This window comes from Phymastichus coffea, unplaced genomic scaffold (assembly GCF_024137745.1).
Source record: "Phymastichus coffea isolate CEN01 unplaced genomic scaffold, Cenicafe_Pcof_1.1 PCOF00038, whole genome shotgun sequence".
Classification (NCBI taxonomy): Eukaryota; Metazoa; Arthropoda; class Insecta; order Hymenoptera; family Eulophidae; genus Phymastichus; species Phymastichus coffea.
The window spans coordinates 1,997,534-2,014,514 of NW_026706849.1; the positions used below are offsets into that span (position 1 = coordinate 1,997,534).

At 30.4% G+C, this 16,981-nt stretch overlaps 3 protein-coding genes across 5 annotated transcripts; 1 reads left to right on the top strand and 2 right to left on the bottom strand.

Annotated features, from left to right (window-relative positions):
- Window positions 1-733: 733 nt before the first annotated feature.
- On the bottom strand, window positions 734-3,067 carry LOC131663810 (glucose dehydrogenase [FAD, quinone]-like). The gene is made up of 3 exons (XM_058934476.1): window positions 2,465-3,067; window positions 2,069-2,389; window positions 734-1,988 (listed from the first exon to the last, which is right to left on the bottom strand). Exons 1-3 carry the CDS (start codon window positions 2,729-2,731, stop codon window positions 741-743), a joined length of 1,836 nt encoding a protein of 611 aa, XP_058790459.1. The 5' UTR covers window positions 2,732-3,067; the 3' UTR covers window positions 734-740.
- Window positions 3,068-5,390: 2,323 nt separating this feature from the next.
- Window positions 5,391-7,141, bottom strand: LOC131663812 (smad nuclear interacting protein 1). Its single transcript, XM_058934478.1, has 2 exons — window positions 6,533-7,141; window positions 5,391-6,442 (listed from the first exon to the last, which is right to left on the bottom strand). The coding sequence occupies exons 1-2, from the start codon at window positions 6,821-6,823 to the stop codon at window positions 5,843-5,845; spliced, it is 891 nt and encodes a 296-aa protein (XP_058790461.1). The 5' UTR covers window positions 6,824-7,141; the 3' UTR covers window positions 5,391-5,842.
- A 3,471-nt stretch (window positions 7,142-10,612) lies between these two features.
- On the top strand, window positions 10,613-16,847 carry LOC131663708 (protein Son). Of its 3 annotated transcripts, XM_058934273.1 has the most exons (15): window positions 10,616-11,222; window positions 11,306-11,577; window positions 11,728-11,868; window positions 12,147-12,320; window positions 12,426-12,866; window positions 12,962-13,109; window positions 13,174-13,325; window positions 13,407-13,549; window positions 13,628-13,736; window positions 13,926-14,191; window positions 14,268-14,378; window positions 14,454-14,567; window positions 15,696-15,927; window positions 16,175-16,290; window positions 16,369-16,845. In XM_058934273.1, exons 2-15 carry the CDS (start codon window positions 11,394-11,396, stop codon window positions 16,477-16,479), a joined length of 2,442 nt encoding a protein of 813 aa, XP_058790256.1. In that variant the 5' UTR covers window positions 10,616-11,222; window positions 11,306-11,393; the 3' UTR covers window positions 16,480-16,845. The 3 variants fall into 3 exon arrangements, with proteins under 3 accessions (XP_058790257.1, XP_058790255.1, XP_058790256.1); XM_058934272.1 differs by having other exon boundaries at window positions 10,615-11,577; window positions 16,369-16,847; XM_058934274.1 differs by lacking the exons at window positions 16,175-16,290; window positions 16,369-16,845 and adding an exon at window positions 15,216-15,282 and having other exon boundaries at window positions 10,613-11,577; window positions 15,696-15,814.
- Window positions 16,848-16,981: the final 134 nt, after the last annotated feature.

Below are 16,981 nucleotides of genomic sequence, written 5' to 3' on the forward strand. Positions count from 1 at the left end.
ATTAGACTGCTTTAATTTTAGATTTAATATCATGATAAGCTCGAGTATACGTGTAGTCATACATACCTGGTAATTATTAAGAATTAACGCTCTCGTTAACATCTGTAAGTTGCATACGATGAGCTGTACTGTTGATATACCTGCCTGTAAGCGTAAGATCTAAAAATATTACTTATAACTGAAGATTATACCAAAGCAGTTTGTTATTAATATATCATGCATTTTAGAGTCTCGAAAGCTTAACGAAGTTTATTTATAATATGTTTTCCGTATGTATCTTAGTAAATTAATTAAATCCAATTAACTACGAATAATTTACGATAGGCTTTAGAAATGTACTTCTCAATGTTCAAAGTGTATGAGCGTAATATTTTTTATGATCAACCCATGGGAAACGGGAGTCATAAAGTCTCTACAATCTATGTAATTTTAATGCAACGTTGATTATAAGGTTAACTAATTAGATCAATTAGATAAATAGGAGATAGATAAATGATGATTTTTATTTGGATAGTTTTTGGATACATTTTTATAAAAATATATTGAAAGTAAGAGTTGCAATATTTTTATTTATTGAAAATTGGAGGTTTCGCACACATACTTCTAGGCTTCATATTAAAAGTAACTCGTGAGTTCAGAAACTACAGTCGCTCGAAGGTTCGAGTCAAGCTGATCGCAGGTGACCTCTTGCCGAAACAAATCTAAAACCTACACTCTCGAAATACAATACACTCCTAGCCTTAAATTTTCAACCATTGCTTCTTAATCATAGAACTTCCCTTTTCTGCAATCATGATAGTTGGAGCATTAATATTTCCTTTCGGCAACGAAGGCATAATCGAAGCATCAATGACTCTAAGCCTATCGATGCCATAAACTTTCAAAGTTGGATCTACGACGGCATCTCTATCAGATTTTGGTCCCATTTTGCAAGTGCCGACCATGTGCCAGCCAGGAGCAGAGTACAATTGCACAACGCATTTCCAATATGCATCGCTCCCGGCAATACAGTGATCGCAGCCAAGAATGGGCTTTTGTTTGAATCCTGCTTTGATGAAAGAACTTGTTTTGAATATTTTTTGCGTTATTTTTAATGCAGCAATGCCTCTTTCAACATCAGCTGGGTGAGTTAAATAGTTTCCATACATGAGAGGTGGATTGAATGTAGCATCAGTTTTATTCAATTTTACTGCTCCAAGGCTTTTCGTTTCTAAGACTACGCAACTAAAAATTATCTGGTTGTAAAAAAATCTTGCGAAATAAGGCTTGTCGAGCATATCATCAAGTGGAGTGATTTGAATGTCGGGAACTCCCGGCCTAGTCTCATAAGGTGTTTGAAAATATGCCATCGAATCTAACGATCCAGCAGTATTTGCAGATCCTTCGCGAGTGCTTAGCCAATAAGCGATGCTGTTTTGTAAATCTTTAACATCGCCCAAAACAGAGGAATTATCATTCAAATCAAAAGATAACGCCTTAATCGCTACATGATCGCGAAGGTTTTTTCCAACAGAAGGCAGTTCTTGAATCACCTCAATATTTGCCTCGGAAAGTTCCAACTTTGACCCGATCCCAGATAACATGAGAAGCTTGGGACTGTCGATAACGCCAGCTGACACAATAACTTCTTTTTTTGCAAAAACTTGCTTTGTATTATTACCCGTTACATATTGTACGCCCACAGCTTGCTTTCTTTTCGTATCAATAATTATTTTTGTCACTCGAGCTTTTGTTTTGATGATCAAATTACCTCGTCGTCCGCGGATCGGTCTGATAAAAGCCCCGTTGCTACTTTGCCGTGCACCATTAATCGTCGTCGATTGTACCCTTGCTCTTCCGATCATGCTACCTCCGGTTATATAGTCGATTTCTTGTAGACCCAGCTCACCCCAAGCGTTCATCAACGTATCGAAATTCTTGCTTTTGTTGAAATAACTAACCGTCAAGTATCCGCCAGTTCCATGGCTTACAGGGTCTTTGTTCGCGTTCTAGTACAATAATATCAAGTCATGAGACCAATACTATTCAATTTTATGTAAGAAAATAGTATGAGAAATCCTGCACTCACTTCTAGGAGCCTCGAATCTTCTGATTTTTTGAAATATGGTAAAACTTCGTCGTAGCTCCACCCTATGTTCCCGAGATGAGCCCAATGATCATAATCATCTTTAGAACCGCGAACATACCACATACCGTTAATTGAACTACTGCCACCCATTGTTTTGCCTCTTGGCCAAGAACATTTTTTGTTAGGATCTGACTGGCAAGCAACTGGCTCTGGTTGTGTTTGATATCCATAGTCAATGCTACTACCTTTTAAATAATACTCCATTGACGGGATCATGTCAGCAATCAGCGGTTCTTCGTCGCCAGCTTCTATCAGTAAAACCTGCATCATTCCATAACATAATTTCGAAAGATTTTCGATAAGTTGCTATCTCTAATTGTTTAAATTAAGCTTTACCTTCCATTTTTCAATTTCACTTAATCGATTCGCAAGAACACAACCGGCACTGCCCGCACCAACGATAATGAAATCATAATGATAGTCGTGTTTTTCACTACTTCTATGACTGGTTTCCAAGTTTATTGAATCACTAAAATATTCATCATTGGAGTGTCCTAAATAATTTGCTAAAAATGCCATGAACGCTATAACTGCTGGTTGACATTGCGATTGCGAAGGGTTTGAAATACATTCCTGAGTATGATTTGCCGGTGTCCACGGCATTTTCACAAATTAACGTTCAACCTCCTACTGGCGTAGCTTTTCAACTTAGTGTAAAGGATCTTATATACGTATACAATATAAAGTTCGTTATCTTAGTTTATTGTTCAGCTTACGTATCACTAATTTATGACTTGTAAGATTTAGTCACTTGATTTTAATTTGGAAACATAAATAAACTTGTAAGATAATACAAGCCTAAATCATAATATAAAATTTTCCTTGTTAATCAATTAAAAAATATCAACCCTGTGTTATTGAATAATTAAAAAAATTACATCATTGAATGTATGACAAGTAATTTTATGAAATAATTTATCGTTTATTAAAATATGTTTGTGCGTGTATATAGTATTTTAATATAATAAAACTCATAGGCTACATATGTGAAAAATACAGAGAATGGTTTTTTCAACTTTCTTTTACATTTTCACATTGTATACTCCCGTTCGTCAGTTCTATGAAATATTGTTAATTTTTGCACTTTAATTTATATTGTGATTCAAAGTAATAGAATAATTGAAAATAATTTTTAAAATACTAAATTAAAAATTTTGTAATCTGTTTTATAATTAATAAATTAAAAGTAACATTAAGAGACAAGGTATAAGAGACAGATATATACCTATAAAATCGTATGAATATGCGATTTTACAGGTGGTAATTTAATTAAATTTTACATTTACTCAATTAATGTTTACAACTTTATTGTTCAGCTTATGTATGACTATAATTTATGACTTGTTTAGTCACTTGGTTTGATTTTTGGAAATGTAAAGGAACTAGATAAGATAACACGACACTGTAATCACAACATAAAATTTTTCTATTTGAAAATTATTTATAAGTTATAAAATTATGATCATTAAATGTACAATGAGTAATTTTATACAAACATTACAGAATGAAGCTTTCAAAAATTTCCATGATATTCTATAATATTTTCATATTATAAGATGAGTTTCATTATTTTCTGTTGTTGGTAATTTGTATAACTAATTTTAATAATAAAGGTAAAGAAAAAGAAAATTAAGATATTTGAAATACTTTTATTATATCTGAGAGCAAAGATTAGGAGAATCCTCTTTTTCTTCTCCTAATCTCTAACTATAGATACTCGTAGCAATAAATAATGTGGGCATCAGAGACAAGGAAAGCCCAGGCAAAAACGAAAACCCAATGGAATTTTATGTACATTATTACTCGTTATGTCTCTTAGTCATAAAATCATAAAGCTAATAGAAAGGATTTTGTTTTCCATGATATTTGTCAATTTTCCATGGTTTATAAATTTCCAAAATAATTCCATATGGTTTCCATAATTTCTTGATTTTATGACAATCCTCATTCAAGTTAAATTCAGCACGTGTGCCTTCTCACCTTTTTAGGTATTGTGTAGTTTTTCACCAAAGTATTTCATTATATAGATATAATTAATACGATTAACAAATAAATTATGTGAGTACTTTGTAGAATAGTATCTATTAAGAATAAACACCCTGTACTGTTTAGTAAATTCAATATTCCTAGATATTTTTCAAACAAAGAGAAACTATTTTCTCTAGAAAATAAGCTTTTTAAGCACTTCTAAGAATTATTTTAGTAGAGAATATGTTTTATACTTCTTAAAACTTTTATGACAATTGAATAATTTATTTATTTTAAATTTGTTCTGATAATGTACTTGCTTTTAATTAATAAAACATTCAAAATAATATGTTATGTTTTATTGAATTGAATATCTGAATAATCTAAATATTTGACCGGTACTTTTTCATTCTTTATTATTAAATAAAAGAAATTGTTTTTATTTATTTTTTTTTGTTTTAATTAATTTTTGTATTGATGATAATTTTACATATTTTGTATGTGCATATTATATCTGTATTCTCAATAATTGAGTATAGTACAGTCACTTTTATACAAAAAAGTAAATTTAGGTTTCTGAAATAGAGCTTTTCTTTTTTCTTTTGCCACAGAATCTTTGCATACAAACACTTATAATGTATTGTAAATTATAAGATACCTGCAGTATAAAATAGTAAAACCAAAAAATATTATCCAAGCAATTTGGATACATATTTATAAAAGTACACCATTGAATTAGTGAGTAATTACGTGTTCATATTATTTTTTCTATCTTTGATTATTTGTCAGTAATTAGTAATTTTCAGAATCATGAAATAGAAAAATAATTAATCCTTGAATAAGTAGACAATCCAATAACCGATATGATAAACTTATATAAATATAAGAGTTAGGGTCTGTCCATATTTCAATATAAAGAATTAAAATCAATTACTTGTTCGTAAAATTTATTGGACAGTAAATTATATGAAACATGTTACATAGATATTTTGAAACTATAAAAAATGTAATAAGTTTTAAAACATACAGCTGTAAGTATATGCAATATTGAACACATGGAAAAAAAACCTTAAACATTATGAAGGTTATATAAAAAATATAATTTTGAATTCTAATGATTAATTCATGCTTCTATTCTTTCTAACATAATTAAATAACTATATTTACAAAGCTTAAATATGTTATATATATTAAACAATACTAATATATTATTACACATTTTGTAATAATGCATTTATATTAACACAATAATTTTATTATGCAACTTCCATTCTTAATAAAAAGTTTTTGAATTATCTTGTGTTGTTGATCACATTTTAAACATTGTACAATACCTAGTTTCTATTCAAAATAGTTTTTGAAAAAACCAATCATTTGTAAATAAGGTAGAAGAAAAACAAAGCCAACAAATATAATTTAAAATATTTCTAATAAAATCCTATTGGATTGAGAAACTTGTAGAATATTGTTCTTGTTAAGATTTGATGAAAAAAATAAAATTATAAACTGGAAATATCTACCTTATTTATATTTAATTATAATTTAGTTATAATGAAATAAATAACATCGTTATAAAAGAACGATACATTTTGAGAATCTACTATGAATAAATATCTATAGAGCAATATTGTCAAAATCTTTTTACAAATTAGTAAAGTTATAATTCATGTTTTCAAAAAAAAAAATTTTGATTTTGTTAACATAGAACAAACTTAAAAATTCAAAATTTACTTTTAAAAAGAATTTTTACTGAGCTGGTTGACTGGTAGGTTCTTCTATTACATCATCATCTTGTGTATCATCTTTACTATTCTCATGTAAAAGGACAAATTCTCTGGTACTAAACCCAAATTTCACAACATCTCGCTCTAAAAGTTGATGATACCGACGTGGCTCAATTTTGACATTATTTACGTAAGTTCCATTAGCAGATTCTAAATCTATTAAATAAAGTCTAATCTGTTTTCCCTCAGTCCCATTTTCTCTCTTGAATGGTACTAAACGATATTGAAATGCAGCGTGCTGTTTTGAAACTGAAGGGTGATCCATGGGAAAATCAGCAATTTTCCTGTCTCTACCAATCAGGTAGGCAGATTGTCTATGTAGATATATAACTGGCAATTGCTTTTCACCTTTAAATGGATATAACCTCCAAATTCTCTTTGGTTTTCGAGCATCTGGAGGTTCTGAATATTTGATCACTCTTCCATGCACTGTGTTTGCATCTTCGGTCAGCTTTCCAGAAGTTTCAAAATTAGGCTTCTGTTTTTCTTGAGGCTGAACTTTTTCTTCCTTCACTTTCGGTTTGCCCCACTCTGGCGATGCGTCCTCCTTTTTTACAAACGACTGAAACAAAATAGAATTTAACCACTGTTAATCAAGGTTTGGATATTGATATTATTCGACGAACATAGTTTAATTAAAATGTTTGCAAACCTGTTGGAAACGAGATCTCTTGCTCCGATCATCATTTCTTCTAAAGTTATTGCTTTGGTCACGACTCTTGTCGCGTCTATCATCGTCCCCTCTGTGTGATCTGTCAACATCGTGATTGCGATGTCGGTTGTTTTCATCGTTTCCTCGAGATCTTTTACTATCCAATTCTCGATGATGGGAACGACCTTCGTCTTTCCTATGATGATCGTCATTGCTCTTGCGTTTACGGTGATAAGTGTCTTCAGGGTTACGTCGGTCATCCCAGCCACGGCGTGCCTTAGATTCCGACATACCAATTTCTGTTTTGAAGAAAATCTTATGTTCAAAACACTTTTTCAAGTTTATTAAGTTTTAAGGATTATTCTCTTATTAATTAGTGACAGAGAATAACCTGTTCACTACAATCCTACAATACAACTGAATACACATAATGGTAGAATGTATAGAAATCACTTTCTTTAGCATTGGTCGATTAGTCGTTGGAAACTGCTGTATACAATATTCGTGATTCAACGATACCGGTGCGCCGCCCTGGTGGATCAAGCAGGAAGCTGAAAACTACCTGAAGATTTAAGGCCCTCGCCACGTATGTGCATATGCGCGCGTACGAGGGCGTATGTATGTACATACATACAAACGCGTACAAATCGCTAAAAATTTTGATAGTGCCAACAACAGAAAGTTACTACTATTCCTCGCATGCCCCAAACGAACACACTTACTCCCGGAACAAACGTATCATAACGCTATATTATTGAAGGTTTGTTCCGGGAGTAAGTGTGTTCGTTTGGGGCATGCGAGGAATAGTAGTAACTTTCTGTTGTTGACACTATCAAAATTTTTAGCGATTTGTACGCGTTTGTACGCCCTCGTACGCGCGCGTATGCGCATATGTGGCGAGGGCCTAAAAAATAGCACTGGAAAAGATATATACCATATTAATAGTATATAATTAAAAGTGTTCCTAGGTCCCGAATAAAAAAACGCTTCAAATGGAAAGATATATGTATAATTCCGTTTTTTAAATAAAAAATTATTAAGAAGTTGTCTAGTTTTTTGGCAAGTTAATTTGAAAGTTGTTAATACGTGGGAAGCTTTCTGCTATCTTTCAACATGTTGGGGTCATCATTTGTTATTATTTGTTATGTTTTCTTAATTATTAACATTTTAGATAACTTAAAAAAACCTTTAGATGAAGGACTACGTATGTGTATATGTTTAGCCGATTAGATTATAATAGTATATACGGCTATAAAACTCGCGAGGAAAGAAAAGTAGAAATAATTTTGTTATAAATCCTCAGATATAAATGGAAATTTCGATCGAAATACCGGTCAGTGACTGTTATAAAATTATTGTATGCAAATATTCATATGCATATACGCCAGTAGTACATATTTTTTCTTTAAAATTTTTTCTAGATTAGGGTTAGCTGTAAATGAAATTGAAAAGAATTGATTAAAATTTTATAATGTGCAATTATGGATTTCAATTTTTCGTTGAAAAGTAATCTCATATAGATTCTTATAGTCGAGATTAGTTTTTAAGATTTTTAACGCGACTAACCATTTTTTAAATAATTTTTTGTTACTTGGAGGCTTATAAAAACATAATTTATCGTTTTCCTTATTCTGCGACAATAAAAAACTATACTATAAATTATTCTTAATTTTTTCCACTCCTGATGTTTGATAATTATATTAGTAATCTTGATCTTAGGGATGACTTATAGGGATGACTCCTAAGATCAAGATTACTAATATAATTAAACAATATACTCTTTTTATTTCCTATTTGCCATTTGCACTTGCACAATGAACAGTATAACGAATGTAAACAACGCAGTACTTGGGTGTGAGCCAGTAAATACCTGCTTGGATTAGTCGATTAAAAAAAACTAGACAACTTATTAAGCATTTTTTTAGTTGAAAAAATTAGTTACACGTATATCTTTCGATTTCATACGTTTCTTTTTTTATTCAGGACCTTGGAATATATATTTTTTTGATTAGTATGTTCCAGTTAGCGTTAGATCTTTGTGGAGAACAGCATAGACGTATTTTCACCGCGCTCTACTCGAAAAGTATTAACCAATCAAGTTAAATGACAAATAACTCAAATTTACTCTTAAATAACATAATAAAAAAAATAAGTAACGGCCAAAGTGGCTTCTTACTCATCAGGGAATACAACGCTTAGTCCTACGCAAAACAACTTTGAAGAGTGAAAAATCCATAAAAAATAAAACAACGAAGTAGCTAAGAAAATTAACTACAAAACAAGAAACGGCAAATTTAATTACCAAATTATTGGCTAAACCAATCTACAAATAAATGAGGTACTACGGGAAAATCAAACTGAAAAAAACCAAACAATGAATAACGAAGTGAACATGGTAAAAAATAAATCTTCTCCAATTTTTGTACATAAAGTAGAAAATATCCGCCCATTAGAAAATCTGCTAAACACAATCTAAAAACGAATACACGTTCAAAATAAAGTAATAATACGACTGATAAGAAATACATAAAATTAATAGGTTATATTGTAATTAAATTTAAACCACCGTACGTAAAATGAGGTATCCTACAATGTCACAACTGTCAATAAAAAACTATTATAAGAAAAGTGCAGCTTATGTTAAATGTGCTAAATAACATGCAACTGAATTAGACTATCTGATTAGAGGAAATATTGAAGAAAATGAAAGAAGTAAAGTGCGCAAATTTTGACAATAATCACACTGCTAATTATAAAGAATGCTCAGTTTGCAAACAGCTTGAACAAAAATTATACCTATCCCAGATTAAGAAAAAGCTCTAAGTCAAAACAGTAATCATCTTCAATCTAATTTAAATGTAAATATAAACAGAGTCAGACCAAACAAAACATGCCCACGCAACAGCAAAGCAAAACAAACAGAGTAAGACAGAAGAATTAAATCAAACAAATACTCAGATAGAACCAAGTAAATACGACAACGATGCAAATAAAAATAAATTTGAATATATAATTCGGAACAGTTAATGCAAAGAATGGACACTATTTTAAACTTATTAACAGTATTAGTAAATAAAATAGCACAATGAATAGTTTGAAACTCGGTATCTGGAACATAAACAGGCTTAGACAGAGACATCTCGAATTAAGAGCATTTTTTATCAACGAAAATATCGATATCATCCAGAAACACACTTTACGAGCAAGAACTATCTCAACGTACTAAAACTACATTGTACTTAAAACAAATCACCCACACAATAAAGTACACGGAGACACTGCAATTATAATCGAAACAAAAATAAACCACTACGTCTACACACAGACACTAGTTAAATTTATTTACAATTAGTAACTAGTATAATCATAAATGATAATAACGACCTGATAACAGAATCAGGTGTTTTAACTGCCCTCGAACTAAACAATAACAAAAGAAGACTGGATTGACCAACTACTTCCAAACTTTATAAAATCGCTTTATAGCAGGAGATAATTATAATACTGGGGAGGGGGGGGTCAAGATTATCAACTCCAGTCTTTAGAGGTAGAGTACTCTATGAAATTTTACAAAAAAATAACTACACTCCAATATCCACTGGAGAACCAACAAATTAAAATAAGCTACCAGATTTAATAGATTTTGTAATCGTAAAAGATATAAATAAAAGATATTTTGAAGTATTATCATGCCTAGACTTAACATTAGACCATTTTCCATTATTAATTTTTCTGCATTCCTAAATAATAATATTTTGATTGGATAGAAAAATTGCGTGTGATTTTTACTAACAATTCAACACATTCATTTCTATAAAAACCATATTGGAATGATTGGAATATCTATACTGATGTGAGAGTGTTTAACTTTTTGTTTATTTTAACAAAAAAAAGTAACTAAGTTGTGATTGTCGATTTCCCGCTGAGTTTCTCCATTGGCATCCCTATATATATATACTGATACAAGTGAGTCTTTTGGCCGCTTGGCGTCGACACCGCTGTAGGCTGTAGGTCAAAGAAAGAAAGACTACAGAACTACAGTCTACACGACCGGAGATCAATGTCCATTACATTCTCAAGTGAAAAAAGAGGAACCAGGGCAATATATAACACGTATCTACTGTCGCTCACGTTCCACACCACAAATTTCTTTTAGTGTACGAGATTTTATTGAGCTGATCGCAACCATAAATTAAGAGAATTATCTCTGATTAGGATCTTTTCCATGAATGTATTTACTCCTAATGTGGGGTCCCTTCAGGTCGAAGACTCGCTCTGTCTCAGCATCGCCTGTTGATATTAACCCGGCAGAAAGATATTCAAATAGCAGAATTCGTAATGACTACAATTTATGTACTCGATACGTTGAATAAGCTCTATAATGATTATAATTAAATTTTCTGCAAGGAAAGATACCTTATCGACTAGCTTAGTAAAATAAGTGTTGCCATCTATTGCTCATGAAATGAAATGAGTCATCTCTCACCACTCTCACCAGCGCAAGCAGCAGATGCCCAGCTGGATAGGTGGATTATATAACTATATTATTCTAGTTTTATTATGGTTATGAAGATCAACAATATTATTAATCATTATTTATAGCAGTATAAAATTTTGAAATAAAGACGGGTAGAGATTATTTTCGTTTGACATGGGTGATTTGTTTGATTTGGCGAACCTAATAACAACGGTAGGCGTGGACGCAGTAAAGATCAAACCGGAGCCCGGGCTCCCAGAAAAGTCATCCAACGAGATATTAACTGAACTTTTCAGCACTTTTGACGTACCCGACGATGACGAATCAGAAAATTCTCGGAGCAGCAAGGAAGTTGAACAAAAGAACGGCACTGACGTCGAACAGATGGATAAAACGAAAGTAAAGGTAAAAGTTGAGAAAGACAACGAGCCGGGTTCAAGTAAGAAGAAGAAATCTAAGAAAAAGCACAAACACAAAAATGACAATAAAGATAAAGAGAAAAAACACAAGCACAAGAAAAACTCAAAACATGATTCTTCTGACAGTGTCAGCGATGCTGAGAATGGAGGTTCATATAGTTTCTTATTTTATAATATATTTGCAGACTTTCTAGCATTATATAATATAGCTGTAATATTCAAGTATTTAATTGGAATATTATTCAAATTTTACTTCAAGTATTACTCACAAAAACTAATATAATCAATTTTATTCACAGGCTCTAAGAGAAAAAAGAAAAAAAAGAAGTCAAAACGTAAACATGAATCTGATTCCTCCAAAATCTTAGAAAATGAAGAATCAAGCTCAAAGCGCAGAAAGTTGGATAAAGAAAATAAAAACCAATCATCAAAGAATGATGGTAAGATAATATATTGAATATGCTCTGTTCATACAGTTTTCAATAGCATTTAAATAAAATTTGTTTATTAATTTTATAAAATACATAGAATCTTTTGTACAAAATAATAATGATATATTAATGCAAAAGTTCCGTAAGAGAAATTTTGGTAATTCTAATCATAATTTTATTTAATTTTAATTTTATTTTCTTATTTACGTTTTTTTATGTGATTTTGAATAGTATATTGACAATAAATCTTTGAATGTGAGTTTTTAAATATATCTAATTTTATTTAGAAAATTCAAAGAAACAAGAGGAAACCTCAAATGCTGTGAAAATAAAGCAAGAGAAAATTGATAACAAACATGTACCAGAAATCTCAAATAAAAAAGACGCTAGTCCTGTTATATCTTCCATATCTAAAAGATTAGACGATGATGCAGAAGCTCCTGAAGTACCAAAGTTACTAGGTTTGTATCATTTCATTGAAAGATTTAATATAAATTCAGTAAATTATAACAGAAAAGTATATTTAAAAAATTAAGAAAAAATATCAAATGTTTTTGTTATTACAGAAAAAACCAAAAATTCTACAATTTGCAAAATTCAAATAAAAGATCTTAAAAACAGTGAAGTGTACAACAACACTATAAAAGAAGTAGAAAACAAAATAAAGAAAAAAGTGGAACGTATGGAAGATGGTGAAATAACCGACAGTGAAGACGAAAATCTAACTCCATCCTTAAGTCCTACACCTCCATTAGGAAGCAGTCATTCTGGAATAAATAGTTTACGTTCCGATAAGAAACGACGTTCAAAAAGTCCATCTTCTCGAAGCACAAAAAAGAGTGATTTAAGAAATACACTTAAAAAAAAAGACAAGAAAAAACACGTCAGTAGCAGTAGATCTAGCTCTAAAAGTAATTTTAAAGATGGTAAAAAAAGGCGTAGAAGTAGAGATAAAGATAGAAGTAACAGCTGTCACACTAGAGACAAAAGAACGCGAAGTCGAAGCGGTAACATTTTTTAATTATCTTTTTATAAAATCCTTAATAACGGTTTGATCAGAGGTTTTATATATTTAATATTTGTTTATTTGTCTATTTCATAGCTGATAGAAAAAGATATTGTAGAGAAAGAAGTCGAGAAAGGCGAAACAGGAAAAGAAATACCGATAGAGAGCGAGATCGAGAGGATAGATACAGTCGAAGTGAAGATAGAAATAGAAGACGAGGACGTAGTAGGAGTAAAGAAAGGAAGTATGTATGAATTATTTTTCATATAGAATATTATAACATTGTTTAAATTTCTGTAATTTTTCAGAGAACGTATTGAAATAGACAAAAAGAAACTTTTAGAAATAGCTCGACGAAATGCAATTAATATGATAAAGAAAGGTAAATTGCCATTAGCTCAACAAGATAAAGCTATTGCAGCAATTCAAGCCGGTGGTAAAAGCATAGAAGAGTTAACAGGTAAATAAGAATGATATTGACATTGTTTTCACTAAATTTTTATGGGTTAAATCATTGAATTAACCATAAATTAATTTTTAGACTTCTGTAAATCTTTGTCAAAGTCTGAAGCATTGGGAGAACTATCAAGTGTATCATCCGATGATGAAAGTAGTACAGAAAAAGGCTTTCATCATCCATTCTTAATAAAAGAACGTCCAAATTTAATAATTATGAATATTCGAGTTAGTATTATCACAGAATTAACTAGCATAACTTTTTAAATATTAAAACTTATGAGTATTTTTATAAATCTCTTTCAGGATGCTAAACAGTTACCAACAAAAACATTTTTAGAGAAAACGACTGAAACAACTACCCAATTACGTTTACAATTTCCTGTATCTAGCGGACAACAACACAGAAAAAGTGGTAAGAAACCTTTAATGAATGTACAAACATCAAACTAATTGTAAAATTACCAGTCAACAAATATTTAAATTCAATATATTAGCAAGCATTTATTTGTAATTTGAACTGATTGTTGGAAGCCTTTAAATCGTAATTGTCTGGTTAATTGAATGATTTAAATAATAAATTGTAATATTTTACTTGTGATAGAAAAAGAATGGATTCCAGTGTCACCAAAACCTAAGAATCAAAAATCTGAGACTAAGAAATTATTTGTTGCTGCAAAAGAAGTTTTCCACACGACACCTCAGGCTATTGTGACTCCACCATTGTCTACTCAAGAAGTTCCTATTGTTCCTGATACCCCAATCGCTCCAGTGATACCCATGCAATCTGGAATTCCAGTTGATCAATCTACACATGTACCTCAACTAGTTTCACCTGAACAGTCCGTTTTTCCTGAACCTTCTGCAGAAGTATGTATATTACTCTACTATAGTGAAAATTAAATTTTTTCGATAAAAATACTTATGTTACAATTGAATATTATAGCAAGTTGATATTAGCTCAATAGTGTCCCAACGATTGGCTGCTATGAGAAAATTATCTGAAAATCCAAATGATATACAAGCTCTTAATCAAATGTACAAAGCACAAACTGAGGTATGTACATTTTTTTGAATTATTGAATGATCAGTCACTTGATCAATTAAATAATTGCTTTGTATACTGATGCAGATGAAAACATGGATAGAAAGTAAGCAAGTTCCAGGTCAATTTACTGGTTCTACTGGAGCCAGAGTGCTTACACCAGCTGAATTAAATTCAGGGCATCAAGCTTGGGCCAGAAAGGTAACAAAATTAGAAACAATATTCACTTCCTCTTGTTTCCTTGCTTCAATGCTAGGTAAAGTTTGTAAATTTTTAACAAAAAGTTGAAAGTTTATAAGCTCTAAATTTTATACTTAAATTTCGAATTTGGCTAAATGAGTGGCCAAAATTGTATTGCCAAGCTATTTTCCTCAATTGCTTTAGTGCTAAAAGTGACTTAAACTCTTTAAGTCACTTTGCCTGTAACAAGTTTTCAGGTACAGTCTTGTTGAATATCAAAGATATCGTCTATGTCTTCGGTATTACAAAGACTGTGTTGCAGGCACAGACCATTTCTTATCAAGGGGTGGATTCTGTGCCTGTACGGATACAGAAAATAATTGTTATTTCAATGATTTTTTTCTGTAAGATTACTATGAAGTTCAGTATCAGCTTCCAATTATTTATTATCATTAAGCTAATCTATTAATTATTAAAGTCTAAAAACCTATTGAAAGAGATATAGAGAAATTAAATGACTCATGAGTCAGTTAATGATTCTGACTGATGAAGACTAATGAATTAACTCATCAATTGTCCAATTTATTTATTATGAGTTGATCAATTATTTTGAAAAAGCTGGTACAAGAGTTTTCTAGCAATCTGTATCCACCTGAGGGTTTGTTACAGGCATTAAGCTATATTGGGGAAGGATCACCAACTGCAGCCTGAAGTTTTTCATTTTATTTAATATTTGGTGAGTATTTGAACGAATGTCCCACTAGTACTGCTTCATCATAATTTATTTGTTTACTTGTTTACTCTTATACTTAAATATATTGATAAACTATATGTACATATCAAAACTTGCGATAAATATTGTTTTAAAACGATAAATTGCAGAAGTACTTCAATTACTTTTCTCTTAATGTATAGTGTAATTTAAACATTTATTACCAATTAAATTTTTATTAACCAATTACCAAACTTTATCATTAAAAATCATTTTATGTTGAACAATTTTTAATTATAAAAAATTGCATGTTTTTGAATAAGAAAATATGTTTATGCTCATTTCACATAAAAATCATTGCCCTGAAAAAGTTATAATTTACTTCAACAATTAATATTCCATCTATTTTGTTTGTTTCAAATGACTTTATAACATAGGATCAATTACTGTCAGCACAACCAGTCTCTGGGGGTATGGGAATGGCGCTGCTACAAAAAATGGGTTGGAAACCAGGGGAGGGATTAGGGAAAAATAAAGAAGGGACATTGGAACCTTTACAACTGGAGGTCAAACTTGACAAAAGAGGTCTGGTTTCTGATCAAGATATTGTAGCACCTAGAATGGGAAGAACTTCAAGATCTTCTGCACCTACAGTTAAAAATTTAGATGGTATGTTTAGATCCATTGTCAAAATTGGAAAAAATTATATTAAAAAAAAGAGAATGTTTGTCTAAAAAAATGTCATGTTGGATAATAATTAAAGCAAGAAAAAACTATTGACTATAAGACATTAATCTTTTCTGTACATCATTCAATTAATACTTTATATTCGTACTACATAATGTAAAAAAATTACAAGTTCATTTACACTGTATGCGTGTGTGTATATATATCATATATTAATTTACGTTTTCAGGTAAACATCCAGTTTCTTTACTTGGAGAATACTGTTCTAAACGTAAATATGGAGCACCTACATATGAATTATGCTTTGAATGTGGACCAGATCATAAAAAAAATTTCTTATTTAAGGCAAGTCTTTTTTTCTGTGATCAAATGTTTTAATTAAAAAAAACTTTTATCTTTTCATGATTATTTTATACATTTCAGGTTAGAGTTAATGGCATTGAATATAAGCCAGCAGTAGCAAGTCCCAATAAAAAATTGGCTAAAGCAGAAGCTGCACAAATTTGTCTGAGATCAATAGGTCTTCTACGATAATTGATTATAATTTATTAATCAGTTACAGACATGCTATTGATCCAGTATTTGTTAAACTTTTTGTAATACTACAATTACTATGTAACTTTGATTAATCAGATATTTGCAATTTCATACTGTATATGTTTTTTTATTTTAATTGACGACAACAATATAAAATAAAACAGTAACTTTAAAAAAGTTACTGTTTTAAAGTAAAATAAAACAGTAACTTTTTCAAAGTTACTGTTTTATTTTATACTGTTATACCTTTGTAAATGAAAATGAATGGAGCACTTTTATTATATTTGTAGATATTGTAAATATGTATGAATGTTTTCAAGAATGTTATTGAAATTGCTATTTAATTATTTTAAATATTTATAGATTAATCATCTCTGTAGTAATTTGTCTGTGACATATAAATAAATCTGTATTTGTTGCAATAGCAAAATAAATCGATTTTTTTATTCAAGTACAACAATATTGTAATTTTTTAAACTACAAAAATATAAAAATAATT